The sequence below is a fragment of the Pongo abelii genome, chromosome 3 (genome assembly GCF_028885655.2).
Source record: "Pongo abelii isolate AG06213 chromosome 3, NHGRI_mPonAbe1-v2.0_pri, whole genome shotgun sequence".
Lineage (NCBI taxonomy): Eukaryota > Metazoa > Chordata > Mammalia > Primates > Hominidae > Pongo > Pongo abelii.
This window is the reverse complement of record NC_071988.2, coordinates 191,307,381-191,325,082: the sequence shown is the minus strand read 5'-3', so window position 1 is coordinate 191,325,082 and position 17,702 is coordinate 191,307,381. Positions and strand designations below refer to the sequence as shown.

Sequence of the window (17,702 nt, the reverse complement as noted above, 5' to 3'; positions counted from 1 at the left end):
CTTCCCAGGACATTGGACTCTCAGGGAAGTTCTAATTAAACAACTACAACATCACATGGACTAAGCCAAGGCAAGACGATTGCCAATAGTATTTTGAGAGCAATAATTAATATTCCTAAACAAATGTTTAGCAAAACAAATTTGGCTTATAGGTAGTCCAGACTGTAAGTCTCTAAGTAGAAACCAAACTAATTTTTGAAAATTGTGTTACGAAGTTCTGTTGCCATCAAGGGTATAAAACTTTGATCCACTTTTTACAGGTCAGGGGGCAGACAATGATATAAGTAATGCTAACTATATTGCTCTAGTTCATTGGAAATATTAAACTTGAAAAATATTCAACTAGTTGAGGCCTATGCTTTGCACATAGCTCTCTGCCTGCCTGCCCACTTCATGTCCATTTTTCACACTACTGCCAAACTGATCTGTCCAGCACATAGGACCTAAGTCTGTTTGTGCATTAAACATGTAAATGACTTACCATTGCTAGAAGAACGCAGCAATAAAAACTCTTTCATATGTTATACAAGACCCTCAATAAACTGGCCTCTGCCTACCTCTCCTTTATGTTCCATAATTCTTATCCAGGAATACTGCATTCTTTATGCTCCCCAGTCCCGCTGCACATGTGACTTCCTACCTCCAGGTCTTTGCTGGTGCTGACTTCTCTGCCTGGAATGCCCTTACTTTTCTCTTTCATTCATTCACTGCAACCTTGACAACTAATTCCTGTGCATCCTTTAAGTCTTGGCTCATGTGTCACTTCTCCCAGGAAGTGTTTCATTTTCCTACTCACCAAACACCAGAGACCTATGTTCTTTGTCCCCATAAATGGTGTGCATATCTTTATCATTACATTTATTACACTGTATTGTAGTTATTATTAATATCCTTTAAGAAAAGAACTGTCTTATTCTTCTTTAAGTCATCAACACTTGCACATTGCCTGGTAAAAAGTAAAAGCTTGGGCCGGGTGCGATGGCTCATGCCTGTAATCCCAGCACTTTGGGAGGCCGAGGTGGGTGGATCATTTGAGGTCAGGAGTTTGAGACCAGCCTGGCCAACATGGTGAGACCCCATCTCTACTTAAAAATACAAAAATGAGCCAGGCGTGGTGGTGCTTGCCTGCAATCCCAGCTACTTGGGAGGCTGAGGCGTTAAAATCACTCAACCCCGGAGGCAGAGGTTGCAGTGAGCCGAGATTGCACCACGGCACTCCAGCCTGGGCAATAGAGCGAGACTCCATCTTAAAAAAAAAAAGAAAAAAAAAGTAAAAGCTTGATAAATGTTTTCTGGAAGAGTGAATAAATAAATAAAGACTCCAAAAGCAGGAGCCCTGTAATCTTGTTCAGGGAATTATTATAGACATGTTGGATTTGCCACTTACCTCCTGAATCAATGATACGCAGCAGCGCTCAGAGAGGCCAAAGATCTTAAAGTGACAACTGATGCTCAAGATTGGGCACCCCCAATGCCGTTGAAAAGTATCTCATTAATCAGTTGATGATTAAATTGCATTGGGGGTTATGTACACAATTTTAAACTTCTCATTTAAAACAGTAATGCAATGCAGGAACATTAAATTCCTCATCTCTTAGCTTATCAGCCTAACAATGTGCTCTCTTCCAGGAAAGAGCAAAGTTGAATGATCTTAGACTGTAAAAGACCACGTGTCTATACACTTACAGATTATAAACTTGGGGAGGGCAGGGACTGTGACTGTCTCACTCACTGCTGTATCCAGACTCGTGCACAGAGTAGAACCTCATTAAATACTCGTTGAGCTCATGAAAGAGTAAGACCTACTGCCCACATTAAAAGCAATATCAGGAAGAGATTTGCCCAAAAGCCAAACTCTGATTTTTATCAACCAAGCTTAAAAGCAGTTAGTAAATTAATAAATTTGGTTTAAATTTTTCCCCTCAGTATTTATCATTTCTCCTCAGTGTTTATCATTTATCCTGATGAATAAAGTAGTTAATGTAGGAAGTTAAGCTTGTTTTTTATGAGTTCTTGAGAGGCAGACCTGGCAGTCATGCCTTCATATACTGATAACCTCGAAGAAACAAGGCAAAACACCCACTAAGTTAAGAAACAAGGCAAAACACCCACTAGGTTAAGAATAGAAACCTAAAGTATGTCTGGTGCATGGGTGTCATACTGTTCTTACGTCACTATGGACAATTGTTTTGTGTTTTCTATTTATTGGTAACACATATATATTGTTTTTGTGTGAGATTTTCTTCAAGGGGTACAGTGTGGATTTGACCTTGACTTTAAAATAATGACAACGCAGCTGTATTTTCAGAGACATTTTAGGACCATTATTTTATTAAAATTCATCCCTCTTTTTTTTTTTAAAGGGTATACCTCAGTTACCATGTGCCAAAGCATTATACAACTACGAAGGAAAAGAGCCTGGAGACCTTAAATTCAGCAAAGGTGACATCATCATTTTGCGAAGACAAGTGGATGAAAATTGGTACCATGGGGAAGTCAATGGAATCCATGGCTTTTTCCCCACCAACTTTGTGCAGATTATTAAACCGTTACCTCAGCCCCCACCTCAGTGCAAAGCACTTTATGACTTTGAAGTGAAAGACAAGGAAGCAGACAAAGATTGCCTTCCATTTGCAAAGGTAAAGGTAGAATGCGCTTGTTTTCTGTTTGCCAGCTCTACCTCTGTACCCAGATACATAGAAATATAGCTTGTGTTGCCTTTTGCAAAAAAAATACAAGTTTTGTGTGAACTACTCACTATGCTTCTGAAAATGCCTAGAAGCAGTCTTTAAGTCACAAGGAAGGTAATTTTATGCACAGACTTCTTATATGAAAGATTATTTTGGTTGATGCTCTATGTGGCATCATTTTCATATTTAGAGTCTGAATTTATTTCTAAGCCACTTTAAAGGGTGTATGCACCACTCAGGGATTTTAAAGTACTGAATTATGAATAACAAAATGAAATGTCATTACTTTCATATTTTATATGTAAATTTCTTTGCCTAAAAGCATACAGGAATATATCTGCCGAATTGATAAAATGGTTTGGAGTTTTAAGCAGAATATTGTGATTTTTGTGGAGAAAAGCGGGAGGATGTACATTTGAGTAGGCATTTGGTTTATTTTCAGAAAATGAGGAGCATCTGAGAATCAATCTAAAACAGAAACTCAGGAGGCTAGGGTAGCTATCATTTGAGGTTGCAATTTGTAGATCTTAACAGAGTTAGCAGCTAGCTCCCTTGCATAGGAGTTCATAGCTTTGTAACAGTTGGAAAGGACACCAGGTGGGCTGGTAGCTACCGTTTAATTCATGAAAACATTTAATCCATGTACTAAAGATATGTCATAGCATTTTTATTCATGTACTCTTCAAAACATGAGTCTCTTTATTGAAAAGGAAAGTTAAATGACAAGCTTAATGGTACAGCTTAATGATCAGGTAGATTAATGATTTGCTGTTTCTTCAGGATGATGTTCTGACTGTGATCCGAAGAGTGGATGAAAACTGGGCTGAAGGAATGCTGGCAGACAAAATAGGAATATTTCCAATTTCATATGTTGAGGTAAATTAATCTGTAGAAACTTGAACTGTGTTAATATTCAGCTCACTAAATAAATCTTAATTATGCAATTTGAGTATTAAGAAGTCCTCACAACAAAAAGCACCAGGAATGCCCTGTTACAGATCACTGGACAGATCAGGAAGAATTCCTCCATCCTATCCAACAATTATTGAAGACAGTGAGATACTTGAAACTCTTTACTTTTTCTCCCTGCTAAAAGCATTCCTATGTCTTGTTAAATGTCACTGTATGCTTATTGTCAGTCACCTACACTATTTCCTGTTTATTCCATTTGCTGGCTTTGGTGGGAGTAGAAAGTTGATAAAGTTCTTAAGTAAGATGGAGAAAAGTGTATTTGTTTATTTTTTACTTACTTCTTTGGTTACTTGCTGCATCAGCAGAACCAGAATAGTGATTTGCAAAGTAGGGCTTCAATAAACATTTGTTAAATAAGTCAATGAATCTTCCTCCATCCCATCCCAGCAACTACTTAGCCCCCTTTCCCTTTTTAAATCAGCTTTGCTTGGAAAGCTTGTGGCCAAGCTTGACATAGTAAAGTCTTTTTAGAATGTGTGTAGTCATATAGTTGTATTACTTTAAAGAATAGTACAAGCTGAACATAAACAAAGGAGTTACAATTCATAGTAGACTTTCATTACATCATATATCATAAACTAAATGTCCTTTGGGAATAAGAATTTCTTGCTGAAAATAAAACGGAAGGCGTTTTCAAAGAGTGAAGCATGGCCCAGACAACCATTCAAGGTTAGTTGAGGCCATAGAAGGCTTCTGGTAAGAAGTGAGGTCTTAGTAGATGCCTGTGTGATGGATAAATAAGGGTTAACCAAGAGACATGGAAAAGGTGTGTTTTATGGCAGGACATCCAGACAGGGAGACCAGCATGTGCAAAAGCCAAAAAGTAAGAGAGAGCACAAGATTGTTTGGGGAATTGAAAGTAATCCGGTTGTTTAAAATATCAAAGCACGTATCTTAAGCATGAAAAACTGAAAAACCACTTTCACTTATTTTGCAGTCTTTTTATCTGAGGCATTTGTTTTGGCATGATTTTGAAAACTGAAATGACAAACTGTATCATTGTAGCCAGCACTCAATTTCCTCCATAGAGAGTGAGATTGCCAACGTTTTCATAAAAAATCAATTTGACTACCGTATATCCATGGGAAAGTAATTCAAACCATGTATGAGTCTTGAGTTTTATGCATACTCTTCAGATGTTCCTGTTTATTGAAATATTTTTTTCCTCCTTTGAAAGCAAACAACAGAAAAAAAACAAACAACCCTTAACTCACAGGCAGTCCTTCCTATATATTATGTATATATTCTAACTGTGGGTCATGGAAAACTACAAGCACTTCCAAGCATTTGAATAGTTACACTGAAGAGCATGGGTAAGCACATGATTAGTAATGAAAGCCTGTCTTTACTTGTTAGGTATTATCAATATTACATGCTGATACTTGGTTTGTGATGCATGAAAAGGGATTACTATATTTTTGTTATTGGACGAGTATAGAATTGTGCAGATAGGCATAAAAGATGGCAAATCCAGAGTCACTTCAAGTCACTTGACTCATCAGGATTATTTACTCTGACTTAAGTTGGAAAGATAAACTTCTGCCCAAGTAGAAAGTATTTTCATTCTGCTTCTTTTCTTTCAAATGAGCATTTTCCTCACTTGAACCAGAAGCTTGCCATTTGAGATGTGGTAAACAAGTTGTCTATCTTTAGGAGCCTATAAATGTTTCTTTGATGTCAAGCCATCAGATTGAACTTCCTGGTAGGGAGCAGAGCATCTAGGGATTAGTGACACCTGGTTTAGCCCTTAGGGGAATAAAGTGGAGGCAGACTTCAATCGCAACCTACTGAAATTCAACTATTTCAGTAATGTCGATTGTCTTACAGGGCATTCTTAGCTGTGGTAAAGCAAACTATGGGAATAAAAAACTGGGGCTTTTTCTTAAGTAATGGTCTTCCTCTAGCTCTGTAAACCTATTCATATTTGCCCCACTTCAGGGGCCAGACAATCCCAGTATAAAAACAGGCTGCATCACAAAAATTGGTAAGTAATTCTCTTATATCTTATAAATAGACATTTAAGTCTCCATCAGTGTTAGGTATTTTGCTTTTTTTGTACAGTCCTGCCAAAAACTGTTATCTCCCGGAAGTTTTGAGAAGATTGAATGAGATGATATATCTCCAAGGGTCTGACACCACTATGTCTTATGCATAGTGGTTTGGAGCTCAGATTAGACCATCACCCAGAGGGTACCAGAACATGGTAATAATCAAATAAAAGAACCTAACTACCATGTGTAATGAGAGAAGCTGAAACTCCCCCTCGACTCCTGCTGGCCGGCTTAGGTAATGGATATGCCCAAGGAACTCGCCTATGGCAGAAAGTCTGCACAGGATGGGCTTTGGGGTTAGATTGTGGACCTGGAGTAGAATCTCTGGGTCAGAGGTTCAGATGTGGAGCTGTGGAATTAGGGAAGGTAAACTGTAAGGAGCTGAGCACTGGAGGTGGGTAAAGAGAGGATTGAGGTGGTGAGAAATGCTACTGGAATAGTGTGCTGTCCCTTCCTGTCCTCAACTATCCTTTTCTTCCTCAACATCCTGTGACTATGGACTGTGATCTCCACATGCACTGGAGTAAGGTGATAAAATAGCGATGGTGGTATAGTGACTTGCAAACAAATCTCCTTTTTTATTTTTTGAGACAGAGTTTCGCTCTTGTTGCGCAGGCTGGAGTGCAGTGGCACGATCTTGGCTCACTACAACCTCTGCCTTCCGGGTTCAAGCAATTCTCTTGCCTCAGCCTCCCAAGTAGCTGGGATTACAGGCATGCACCACCACGCCCAGCTAATTTTGTACTTTTAGTAGAGATGAGGTTTCACCATGTTGGTCAGGCTGGTCTCGAACTTCTGACCTTAGATGATCCGCCTGCCTCTGCCTCCCAAAGTGCTGGGATTACAGGTGTGAGCCACCGCACCCAGCCAGATCTCCTTTTAATAATGCAAAACACTTTGCTTATTAAAGTAGGACACAAAATTCTTCAAGGCTTGAATGGAGGAGAGTCTAGTTGGGAGAAGTGAGTAGGGGAAAGAATGGCTATATAAATGGCCCTGGATTCTTTGCCTTGGAGTCCTTGTTGAGCTCTTAAGATAAGGGTAAGTGTTCTCTTGCTTTGATCACATTCACCCTTCCCCTCTGGAGATTCTTTCAGACCTCTCTTTGGTTGAGCCTTAGAGGTTATGGGTTCTATTCAATTTAGACAGGCCCTTTCTTCACTTGTGTAAGCTGGAAAATAGTAAAGGTTAAAAGCAGTTCTTGAAGACACCATGCCAGGATATGTATAAAAGGGTGTATTTTTTAAGGACTGAATACAGTTTTAAAAAAACAGATTTTTAATCTGCTTCTTTCTTTGTTCAAAAACACTAGTTTTCTGTAAAATAGAGGGAAAGATTTTTAACCCTATTAATTTGGAGCTGACTCATTCATTCAAGTTTGGATGACATGATTCTTAAGCAAGCAAAAAATTTGAATGAAATAAGTGCTGAATATGGAATTTTGGATGCTTCCCAAACATAATTGTGTATTGTAGGCTTACGGTGAACTATAAATTTTTATGAAGTTTCTCATTTTATTTTGATTTCTAGTCGTTTGTTTGAAATATCACCCACTCAGTTTTTCGACACCAAAAAAGTTATTTAGCAACTTGCTCCTCTGCTATAGATGATAAAAGGTAATGTGCAGAAGGCCTGAAGTTGGAGTGGCCTCATAGACAACTATTCTTACTCGGTAGTTACTGCTAGAAACAAGGGCTGCATTTCTCATTTGTTTAGACCTCGTGTCAGCTGTCACTTCCTCTGACAGACTTTCTCTCACCTCATCTAAGGGGGTGCCTCCTCTTCACTTGCTGTACCCCAGATACATACTGGTGCCATAGTGGGAGAAAGCTTGGACTCTGGAGCCAGATGGCCAAGATTCAAGTCTTGACTCTACTACTAATCTAAGTGACTTTGGGCCTGGCTCTTCATTTGTAAAATAATAAGTTCCAGTGATACTTAAGAACAGTGCCTGGTACCAGCAAGAGCAGTGTCAGTGATGGCTGTGATTATTATCATCATTGTTATTATTATCCCTAGAAATTATTAACACTTTTTTCTCTCTGTGAGTATTTCCAGTTATTTGTTGATGTGGTTACTAGCTGACCCCTCACCCTTCATTTCCCCATTAGAATTCAAACTCCCAAGGGCCGGTTCCGCAGGGTCTTTGCACAGCGCCTGTAGTAGGCTTTCAATAAATATTGGTTGAATGAATGAGCAACCTATGAACTTTTATAATGAAAGGTTCTAAACCCAAAACAAACATGTTTGTAGATTTTGCCGACTTTCTACATTTTTCAGCTAATTCTCCCAAATCTTATCATTGGTTTATCTTGGTGTTACTTCAGGATGTTACATTCTTCAGACCAGCTGGTCTGTGTGACCTTAATGCGAGCTTTTTTCCTGTTTTTTTAAAAACTAGGCTATTTGGTTGTACCTAGTTTAGAATTTTCCCAAATTAATGGTAGCAATACTCCATGGATTAGATCTTGTAATCTCTACTGGTTACTTATTTCTTAAATACAGTTGTTCCTCAGTATCCACAGGGGGTTGGTTTCAGGATTCCTCATGGTTTCCAAATCTGCAGATGCTCAAGTCCCTCACATAAAATGGCATACTGCAGTCAGTCCTCCATTCCTCGGATGTGGGGCCCTAAGATGCATGTAGAGGGCCAGCTTTGTAGAGAAGACCCCCCTGGGGGTAGTGTAGGTCAAAGGATATAAAATTTTAGTTGTGTAGGAGGAGTAAGTTCAAGAGGTCTATAGGGTGTAGGAGGAGTAAGTTCAAGAGGTCTATAGGGTGACTATAGTTAATAACAGTATATTATTGTATTCTTGAAAAATGCTAAGAGTGGATTTTTAAGTGTTCTCACCACAAAAAATGATACCTATGTGAGGTAATACATGTGTTAATTAGCTCAATTTAGCCATTCCACAATGTATACATATTTTAAAACATCATCTTATACATGATAAAGATATACAATTTTATTTGTCAATTTAAAAAATAAAATGTTAAGAAAAAAAGACTCACTGATTCTTTCTGAGATGAATTTTCACCTATTTGCAATTTCTCCCTTGACTTACTTTGAGCTGAGGTAGGATAGACTTATTGTCAAAGATCCTCATTTTTAAAATAAGTTTGTTGACGTAAGTGACATACAATAAACTACACATATTTAAAGTGTACAATTTGGAGTAATTAGTTGTATTCAACTTCTAGAATCAACCATAGACAAATCATGGGAGACATTTCTCTGGCTATGGATAGAGTGTGTTATCAGCCTTAACAATGGGAAATCAAAGGGCTCAGGGAGCACAAGTGGCCTTAAAGGTAGGGGTGCTAGCTTCCTCTTCTAGGGAATGAGAGAATTGGAAGGTAATGTCTGTGTTCCAAAGAATAAGAAGTAGAAGTGTAGGTACATAGTTTGAAGTTGCCAAGGTGACCCCTGGAGGAGCTAAGAATAACAATGCTAACTTTATTTTTTAACTAAAAGCCTTTCCTCTTGAGAATAATGATAGCAGAAGGGCACAATAATAACCTTTGATCTAATAATCAAAGAGTTGATTGAACTGTATAAAAAGATAGTGTCATTTATACTTTTGGATATTTTTTCCTTTAGATGTATTATTTTCCTTTAAAATTAAAAAGTTAAATCAATGTTTATAAAAGAAATTTAGGGAGATTGTGGGGAAGTTGGGAAGAGGGAATTACTGTGTTGCTTAGCATCCAAATTTCCTTTTCAAACCTGAAGTAAATAAATTTTTGTAAGTGAAATTTAAAGACATTGTTGAGAAGTCAGTAAGGGAGAATTACTCTGTTGCTTAGCACCATACTTTCATCTGTAATTCTGACTGACTGAATACATTGGATCTGCCTTTGAGTAGCTTTTTTTTTTTTTTAAGCACTGTAGACTATGTCCCATGATGTAGGTTTTCATATCTTCTGAATGCTATCCACTTGATACAAGTAATTATTGCTTTTCCTTCTGCCAGAACAATAGAAGGAAAAGGAAAAATGAGCACTGGCTCCTGAAGTTCTAAAGGCAAAGGCAGGTCTCCTCTGAGCTCCAGAACAGCTGTTTAATATGGCTAAAGACTCAATCTAAAAAGGAGTTGTTTAGGTAAGGATTTAGGGTAGTTTATGCTCCATCTATTATTCAGAGGCTTCTTTCTAATTTAAGAGTTTCTTTTTGTTTTCCATCAGGAAAACATTGGGAGAGCTGAGATTGTAAAGATCGGTTAATGTTTATGGAGTTCTCACTTCACGAATGGACAGTTTCCAGTACTCTAGGTAGTTTCATAGAACATAAAAACGCAGATTTCCTGCATAGCCTTAATCAGAGGCCTAGGCTAATCACCAAATGGTATCTAAGGTCCACAATGACTCCCTAAAGAATCGCCAAGTTCTTTAACCTGGCCATATTTTGCTACATGTACCCAGGGCCTTAGCTAAGTTTACTGATCATTCCTGGAAAACATACCCTGGAATTGCTCTCTTTACAGCTCATCAGGGATATTTCTTTGTCTGTATAGAAAGCTCACCTTCAAGGTCCGAATAAATACTCTCATTCCTCATGAAGCCTTTCTTCCCTAATTTTCATATACAACAAAACAAATTCTATGAAATAGAACCAAAAAAAAAACCCCTCTCCTTGCTTTGAACTTCTACAGTACCCTGTTTGTACCATTCTTACTTGCCTGGAACATGCTAAGTGTATAATTAGGTTTGTTGATGATTTATTATTTTCCTGTGTTTCTTAGAGCCATATCTTATGTAAAGGATATTTTTAATGATTTTATTTCTACAATATAATCATGTTCCAGAACGTTTGGAAAGGAAATGAATAATTCTAAGTCTCATTGTGTGTAATTTTGGTGAATATCCTTCCATTCTTTTTCCTTATGCTTTAATGATATTACACACATGATTTTGCCTCTCTCCATATAATTGTAGTACTACTAAACATCAGTTTTTATGACTGTCTAATAAACACTCTAGTAGCTAACCTATAATTTAATTATTTTTACCATTTTGTAGACAAATGTCTTGCTCAGGGGGACACAGAGCCAGGAATTGAGGAAGGAATCGTGGCCTCCACTCTGCAGTTCATCGCTTCCCTAGACTTCTGCCCTGCCCTAGTCTCAGAGCACATTCAATAACTAGCATTTCTAATGGTTGGGCAGAATCACTATTATTATCCAACTTTGCTTAAAAAGTGTATAGGGCATTTTAATGTTTCATAACAAATTATGAAACATTTCATTTTCTCTCACCTAAAAGGTTAATTTTCAGAAATGAGTCACTACTGAACAATTTTAAATATCTGAGGTTGCCTTTTTTATGAGAAAAATCACAAACTAATTAAAACCATGACATTTTAATGTCTTTTCAACGTTTTATTATTTTATTATTGCTATATACACACTAAATTTTTCTAGTAACTAAAGCTTTAATAAGCAGAATAGATTCATTTTAATTAATCAAATGTTAAGTCATGTCTTATATCGTGTAAAAAAGACTGAATGAGTATTCTATACTGGTCCAGCATGTGTGTGCATGTGTGGCATATAAATAGCTTGAACAGGAACATCTTTATTACATCAATGGGGAACAGGCTTCTCTAGAATGAAATGGAATGTTTTAGGAAAGTATTTTTTCCTAAGTGTTATAAAACAACATTGCTTTTTAAAATAAAGTTTAGTGATAATGTACCTATTAGGCTTCACATATTTGTGGGGCGAAAATTCCTCTATATGTTGAGAAGAAGGAAGATCTCAAACAAACGTGCAAAGTCCTGATGGTCAATATCCTTGGTACGGTATTCTCTTTCTGTGCCAGATTCCTTCTTGGCGATCACCATTCCCCCAGCCTGCCCCCATGCACATCCACATGTGCTTTAAGTATCCAGGGTAGGGGAAATACTTGTTCACTGATTTATTAGCTGATTACACATCACTGTGGAATTTCTGTCTGTGTCATTTCACATTGACAAATTTTCACTTAGAATTAATGACAATTCCATGTTCATATCCTCCTGAGATACATGTATATTTCTTTTATAGTATCCCTACATCTGGTAATCAGGTTGTAGAAAATAAAGTTTGTCATTGGAATGATACTTTTGGCTAACAGACATTTATTTATGGTGTGCATTCAGTGAACAAATATGTAATAGAAAGAAACATATATATAAAACTTCATGTATTGTCAGATTCAGTAAACACAGTGAAGTGAACTGAGACCAATTTAAAAATTATCCATTGGTCTCTGTACCCAGCACCATGAATAGACTGTACATCTGTTGCTCCAAAAGTAATAGGTATTTGTACCTCTTTATACTTAATTTTCAGGGTTGAACTTTTAAATTTGTATGCACATTCACTGTTCACAGTTGGGAAGGGTTTTTCTTCCTTTGTGGTTGCTGTCTTCTCTGCCCAGGCCTTTCATCCTCCAGGAACTTGGTCACATCTATTATGTCTTTACTGTTTTGCATGTCAGTTATTCCCTTTCTCCTGGCTATCCTTTAATATAGGAAAATGATCAGCTTTTTACCCTCCCAAAAAACCTATTCCTTGACTACACTCCCCTCAAATTATGACTCTACCTCTTTTCTTACTTCTGCTAAACTTCTCAAGAGAATCGCTTATCCCTGCTCTCTGCCTCTGCTTTCTTACTCCCTGCAGTTAGTGTTAGCCTTTGGTTTCTTACTCCCTGCAGTTAGTGTTAGCCTCTGGTCACTCCAGTCTCTGAAATTTTCCTCCTGTTTGCTACGAACTGACTTTTCTTAGCTCGTTTTTGTCATTTTGTCCTCTCAATAACATCTACCACTATTCTTTTTTAAAAATATATTTTTTAGCACTTTGGGAGGCTGAGGCAGGTGGATCACGAGGTCAGGAGTTCGAGACCAGCCTGACCAACATGGTGAAACCCTGTCTCTACTAAAAATACAAAAATTAACTGGGCGTGGTGGTATGCGCCTGTAATCCCAGCTACTCAGGAGGCTGAAGCAGGGTAATCGCTTGAACCCAGGAGGTGGAGTTTGCAGCAAGCTGAGATAGCACCACTGCACTTTAGCCTGGGCTACAGAGCAAGACTTGGTCTCAAAAAAAAAAAAACCCATATATATATATATAAAATATATATATAATATTATATATAATATATATAATATACATATAATATTATATATGTAATATATAGAATATATAAAATATATATATTCATATATTCTATATATATAGAATATATAGAATATATATATTCTATATATAAAATATATAGAATATATATAGAATATATAGAATATATAATATTTTATATAGAATATATAATATTTTATATATTTTGTATCGTTTTTAGGCCGGGCGGTGGCTCACACCTGTAATCCCAGCACTTTGGGAGGCTGAGGCAGGTGGATCACGAGGTCAGGAGTTCGAGACCAGCCTGACCAACATTATTATATATATATGTATATATAATTATTATATATAATATGACCATTATTATATATATAATATATAATATGTAAATATATATATATTTTTTACAGATTCGGGGGTACATGTGCTGGTTTATTACGTTGGTATTACATGCACATTGGTGAGGTTTGGGCTTTTAATGTACCTATCACTCACATGGTGAACATTGTACCCAATAGGTAAATTTTCAACCATCACCTGCCTCTCATCTTCCCACTTTTGGCATCCTCAGTGTCTATTATTTCCATCTTTATGTTCACTTATAAGTGGGAAAATGCAGTATTTGATTTTCTGTTTCTGAGTGATTTCACTTAGGATAATGACCTCCAGCTCCATCCATGTTGCTACAAAAGACATTATTTCTTTCTTTTTTATGGCTGCATAATATCCTATGGTGCATATATATCACATTTTCTTTATCCAGTAGACCGTTGATGGACACTGAGGTTGATTTCATGACTTTGCTATTGTGAATAGTGCTGCAATAAACGTACAAGTACAGGTTTCTTTTTAATAAAATGATTTCTTTTCCTTTGGGTATATACCCAGTAATGGAATTGCTGGGTTGAGTACACTATTCTTAATCTCTCTGAAACTCTTTGCCTTTTTCATTTCTGGGGCATTGGTTGGGTGGTTGGCCTGGGAAACTTTGCAAGGTCTTCTTGTAGATTCTGAGATTCTGAGGGCCTTTTGCTTTTCCTCTTACCCCTACTATTTTCTTCTCTATTATTTCTTCCCTAAATCAGAGATCACCAACTAGTACGATCCCCATGACTTTTATGCTTGACTTAGTGGTTTTTAAAAATTAGTTGTTAAGATGTAAACTCAGGAGGTTTTACATAAGCTTTCCTTAAAAAAAAAAAATCAGTTGACCCTGCCAAGCAGTTGCCCATTGAAAGAAAGCAGACACTCTCCAGTTGACCATAGTTCACTATAGTGTGCCTGCCGTTGTCTGTTTATCTCTGTCTGGCCTTCTTCATTCATTGACCTCAACTGCCCAAGCTGTGCAGACACGTGAATTTGTGCCTCCTATCCTTAATCCATCGTGCTGTTTCTTAGGTCTTCTTTTATCATGAGTCAGAAAAGATGTGTCTCTGTTTCCCTATTTCCCTCATTTAGTACTGTGCCTGGCTTTTAATAGTCACTCAAAAAACATCTGGGTGAGTAAAAGGCTCCATTAGGTTTGATTCTGGTCACTGAATACCTGAGGACCCTATTCCCAACACAGAAGTCTTTGCCTATTGAATATTTTGAATGGGATATTTTTGTTTGGGTTGAGAATAGGTATTTGTACTTTACCTAGGCATAAAATTTTACAGATCATTAAGTCTTGCTTCATGTTACAAATGAGAAATGGGAGGCATACCCAAGGTCAAATGACTTGCCCAAGGCAACAAAGCAAGTTAATGGCAAGCTGGGACTCTAAGTAGTAAGAACAACCCATGTTCATATAGTACTTTACATGTTACAGAGCACTTTAACCCATGCCCATTTCTACCTGGGGTGTGTAAAATTGATGTTACCTTCCCATTTTATACAGCTAGGGAAACCAAAACCATGGAATTTATATGGTCCACCTAAGGTTACTGAACCAGTGAGGACAAAGACCTAACTCCAACCTAAACCTTTCGGCGTGAAGTTCACGGCTTTTCCTGTGGTTTTCTCTGACAGTCCCTTTTTCAGCTACCTCAGCTAAAATTCTTTTTAGGCTTTTAATGACATGTACCCCCTTTTTATACCTTACATTTCAAAATCAGAAACCTGAACAAGAAAATTCTAGTTTGTTTTTAACAGCTAGGGCCAACAGAAGTGAAGATAATGAAAATAAGTGAAGAGCTATGTAACTGATGTTTCACCTTCCTAACCTAGTGCAGCCAGGTAGTTAACTTTGAAAATCCTTTTCCCTTGGCAGGATGTAGTGAGGCTTGTATTAGGAGTCCGTGTTCTTCCATGTCCTACTGCTTAAATGAGTAACCCTTGTAGTTGCTGGCAGTGCACTGCTTCAGGACCCAGGAGGCTTCAGAAATGTGGGCCATAGGGGGTCAGGGGAGTCATTTCAGTCTTCTTTTCTCTGTTCAGCAAATTCTTTGTGCTTAATGAGCCTCGGGAGCACAGCCACCCTGTGTTGCAGCTTCTTTCCCTACAGGAGCTATGGAGAGTCTAGAGCTGTGCCATCCAATGCACATGTCGCTGTTGAGCAACTTGCAGCGAGACTCATCCATACTGAGTGGGATGGAAGCACTCCGTTCGCACCGGGTTTCAAAGACATAGTACAAAAAAAGAATGTACCTATCTCAGTACTTTTTTACATGGATTACACGTTGAAGTGATCATAGTGTAGATACATTGGGCTAAATAAAATATATTATTAAAATGAGTTTTACCTATTTCTTTCTGTCTTTTAAAATGTGGCTACCAAAAAATCTAAATTCCAAGTGTGGCTCATATTATATTTCAGTTGCGTAGTGTTGGGCTAGAGGCAGCACTTCCTTCCCTTGATAGTTCTAAGAGACAAACATTTTTATTCATTCAACAAATATTTACAGAGACCTTAATGGAGCTGTTACCTGAGGGAGGCTCTCATATCAATTTTAAAAGACTCTTGAGTAATCCCTTCAGTCTCTTAGTTATTCCTCTTCTGTGGGTAAGTCTTGTATTACAAATGAAGACTGAGCTTGCTTTTATATTTAGGTCATCCAAAAACAAAAACCTTATTACCTAAATTGTAAGGAAGAATAGGAGACAAATGGGAATACCAGTTTCTCATTGCCATTATGGACCATTTTGCAAAGGACTATAATGTGAGGCAAAATATTTTCATGTCTGCTGAGAGGATGTAAATGGGCATGAATTTCCATTCCATAGCATTTCATTCATTCCCTGATTTTCTTCAAAGTGACTGACTTATCTGGGGAAGGAACATTGGACTTAGTGATGCAGTAGAATGTTGAAGTGCTACATTTAAAACATGGCATTTCAAACCAGTGAGGAAAAGATGGACTGTTATTTAAATGATGATAGGCCAACTGCTGAGTCATGTGGAAAAACAAACTGCTAAATGCTTTCCCAACCTTATTCTTTATGCAAAACCAGATGGGCATATGGTTCACAGACGGAGATGTAAAAAGAAAGAATGAAAAGAAGGAAACATTTTAAAAAGTAGGAAAAAATGTAGGTTTCTTCTTTAAAACAATTGTGGAATGAAAAGGTTTTTAAAGCATGATGTTAAATCAAGATGCAATCGTGGAAAAAAACTGATAAATAACAAATTAGAACATTATTTTTAATTTAATAGACATAAATATATACACACATATATACATATAAGTTAAAGAGCACTTTACATAATATAGAAAGAGTATTTATGGCCAGGCGCAATCGCTCACGCCTGTAATCCCAGCACTGTGGGAGGCCGAGGCAGGTGGATCATCTGAGGTCAGGAGTTCGAGACCAGCCTGACCAATATGGTGAAACCCCATCTCTACTAAAAAAATTGCAAATTTAGGCTAGGCGCAGTGGCTCACACCTGTAATCCCAGCACTTTGGGAGGCCGAGGCAGGTGGATCACGAGGTCAGGAGATTGAGATCATCCTGGCTAACATGGTGAAACCCTGTCTATACTAAAAAAAATACAAAAACAAAATTAGCCAGGTGTAGTGGCAGGCACCTGTAGTCCCAGCTATTCGGGAGGCTGAGGCCCGAGAATGGCGTGAACCTGGGAGGCGGAACTTTCAGTGAGCCGACATCACGCCACTGCACTCCAGCCCGGGCAACAGAGCGAGACTCCATCTCAAAAAAAAAAAAAATGCAAAAATTAGCTGGGCCGTGGTGGCACTTGCCTATAATCTCCGCTACTCAGGAGACTGAGGCAGGAGAATCACTTGAATCCGGGAGGCAGAGATTGCACTGAGCTGAGATTGTGCCACTGCACTCCAGCCTCGATGACAGAGGGAGACCCTGTCTCCAAAAAAAAAAAAAAAAAAGTATTTGTATCAGTCTAAAAGAAAAATACTAACAATCCAATAGAAATATGGATAGAGTATGGAAATAAGCAAATCCTAAAAAAAGAAAATAGATGCTTAATCTCATTAATAAATAGAAATACAAGTTAAAACAATATAATACACCTTGTTACTTCAGAAAACGATTTTTAAACTTACACTTTGATCTAGCAAATTCCACTTTTAGGAGTTTACCCTATGGATATGCTTGTACAAGCCTGCCAAGACTTAGTAAATGGCAACATCTCTATAAAACGGAATACCATGCTATCAGCCTGTCCCTATTGATATGCAAAGATGTTCATGAAATATTGTTTTACGAGAGAATAGAATGGATTGCTTGGTTTTATTTGTGTTAAAAATCAATAAAGTAGATACATATATAACAACATCTACATAGAAAATGAAGGATATGTTTTAAATTGTTAAATGGAAATCCATCTGGGAAGTGGGTTGGGAAGAGACAGATGTGGGGAACTGGCTGAGGCCTTTTACTTTTTACTTCATAATGTTCTATACCAGGGGTGT

General features: G+C 37.6%; 1 protein-coding gene across 4 annotated transcripts in view; it reads left to right on the top strand.

Moving 5' to 3' along the window:
• The window catches only part of SH3RF1 (SH3 domain containing ring finger 1), a 177,694-nt gene that overhangs the window by 113,239 nt on the left and 46,753 nt on the right, over nt 1–17,702 (top strand). For all 4 annotated transcript variants that reach the window (XR_010139416.1, XM_009240435.4, XM_054553206.2 and 1 more), the window contains 2 exon segments: nt 2,364–2,639; nt 3,471–3,566. Coding sequence is in view for 3 of the 4 variants with exons in the window: in XM_009240435.4 (XP_009238710.1) it covers nt 2,364–2,639; nt 3,471–3,566 (372 nt within the window). In the remaining variant the exon portion in view is untranslated.